This window comes from Frankliniella occidentalis, unplaced genomic scaffold (assembly GCF_000697945.3).
Source record: "Frankliniella occidentalis isolate FOCC.00 unplaced genomic scaffold, Focc_3.1 Scaffold605, whole genome shotgun sequence".
NCBI classification, from domain to species: Eukaryota; Metazoa; Arthropoda; class Insecta; order Thysanoptera; family Thripidae; genus Frankliniella; species Frankliniella occidentalis.
Genome location: NW_026267721.1, coordinates 21,915 through 23,723, shown reverse-complemented (window position 1 = coordinate 23,723; position 1,809 = coordinate 21,915). Strand labels below are relative to the sequence as shown.

At 67.7% G+C, this 1,809-nt stretch overlaps 1 protein-coding gene across 1 annotated transcript in view; it reads right to left on the bottom strand.

Annotated features, from left to right (window-relative positions):
- Positions 1 to 1,717, bottom strand: part of LOC127751609 (uncharacterized) — a 9,861-nt gene extending 8,144 nt beyond the window's left edge. The window contains exons 1-3 of the mRNA XM_052275392.1: positions 1,688 to 1,717; positions 530 to 609; positions 43 to 397 (exon numbers count right to left, since the gene is read on the bottom strand). Coding sequence (XP_052131352.1) covers positions 43 to 397; positions 530 to 609; positions 1,688 to 1,717 — 465 coding nt within the window. The remainder of the gene's footprint in view (positions 1 to 42; positions 398 to 529; positions 610 to 1,687) is intronic.
- Positions 1,718 to 1,809: the final 92 nt, after the last annotated feature.

Sequence of the window (1,809 nt, the reverse complement as noted above, 5' to 3'; positions counted from 1 at the left end):
TCTACCCGCGGAATGTTTGTTGTTGCTGTCTTTTTTTCTTACCGCGCGAAGGGTTTGCACCAGATTCTTCCGAGGTTTGGTCTTGGGTCCTGTGGGCCGCGGGCAGCGTCCTCGCGCCGCCGGCGGGCGATCTCGCGCTCGGCAAACCGTACGTCCACTGGCGGCGGCGTAGTGGCGCTTTCGCCGGCCCGGATAGGAGCGTCGCCGCTCGCTGGTGCTGTCCAGGTGAGGTGGGCCGGTCCTCGTCGATGACGAGCGGTCGTGGCCCCGATGTTGACGAGGCGTCGTCGTCTTGGAAGTCCTCGACCTCCCGCAGCAGATTGTCCAGGTACTCGTCAAGCCCCTCCTCCTCCGGGACGTGTACGGTCGGGGGCGAAGGTGGGGAGGCCCCGACGGCCTCGTCGTCGGAGTTATACACCTCGGCGAGGTGTCTCAGGGCGCTGCTGCTGGCCGGTGTGTTGTGGGGCCCCTGCGCCGGGGACGCTGCTCCCTCCGTGCTGCGTTGTGTTGGTGGGTCCTCTCGTCGAGCCCGTTTCGCGGCGCGCGGGCGCGGGCTGCGCGGCGCGACCGCCTGCCGTGCTGGCCCGGGCGCGTCGACGGCGGCGGCGGCTGCGGCCGCGGCGGGCTGCGCCGGCTGGCCCGGCCGTTCTCTGGCTGCCGTGGTGCCGGCGCGCTGCTGGGGTTGTTGTTGGTTCGCCGGTCGTCCGGTCTCGGATGTGCGGCGGGCTCCGCGGCGTGGCTATCTGCTGCGCCGGTCCGGGTGCATTGATGGCGGTTGTGGCCCCGGCGGGTTGTGCTGGCTGCTCCGGTCGCCCCCCGGCCACTGCTGTGCCGGTGAGCTGGTGATGGTGCAGCTGGCTTGCTTCCGGCCGTTGTAATGTCAGGATGTACTGCGGGGCTAGGAGGCGTCCCGCGTATGTACCTTCCGCCGTGCGCGGGTGGAGGGAGGGGGCGCCTGTTGCCCCAGGGTGGTGTTTACTTGCTTGCGGTCCCGGCCTGCTGGGCCGCGCGGCCCGCGGCGCTGGCCCTTGGGTGCTGTCGAGATGGAACTGGCGCCCCGTCTCTGATGTCCGCCCGACCAGGACGGTGCCGCATGGTGCTGCGACCGCGCTGTGGTTTGCTGGGGCCGCGCCCGGCCCCCCTTGGGGCCTTGCGTCCTGGGCTCGGTGCTGAGCCGCGGGCCTCCTTGCGGGTACCGCGTCCAAGCTTAGCCGGAGCGGTATCCCGGCCGCGTTGCGGAAGATCCGCGGCGCGTCCTGGTTGGTGCTGTGTATTCGCACTTGCGCCCTGATATCCAATTGCACAATTTCTGACCGGCTACGCGGCCCCCCCGGGGGTGGGCAGTGGCAAGGCACGCTTGCTAGTGCCATGCGGGCCACGCACGGCACGCACTGTGAATCGCTGTACCACATTACTGTCCGGAGTTTAAGCTCTGACTGAATTCCTGGTCCTGGTGCACTCCTTGTGCGTGCCTAGCGCGTGCTGTCCGTCTGCTGGTGCGGCCGCGGCCGGGCGCCGAACGGGTGAGGGGGGAGGAAGGGGGGGGATGTCACTGCTGATTCGGTTGCGTCGCGGTCCCGAGGCCGGGCTAGCTCGTGAGCCGAAGGTGGCCGGCCGGGCCGGGCTACTTCGTTTTGGGGTCGGTCGCGTCTTGGTGAGGTGAGGGGGGTGCGGGTGGGGTGAGTACGCGTGGGTGAGCCTGATAGTAGATGATCATGTTAGATTTTGATTTTCGGAATGTTTGGCTTAATATTGCTGTTATTAATTTTCGAGGGGTCTGCAACTCGCCTCAGCCGTGTACTTTTGAGT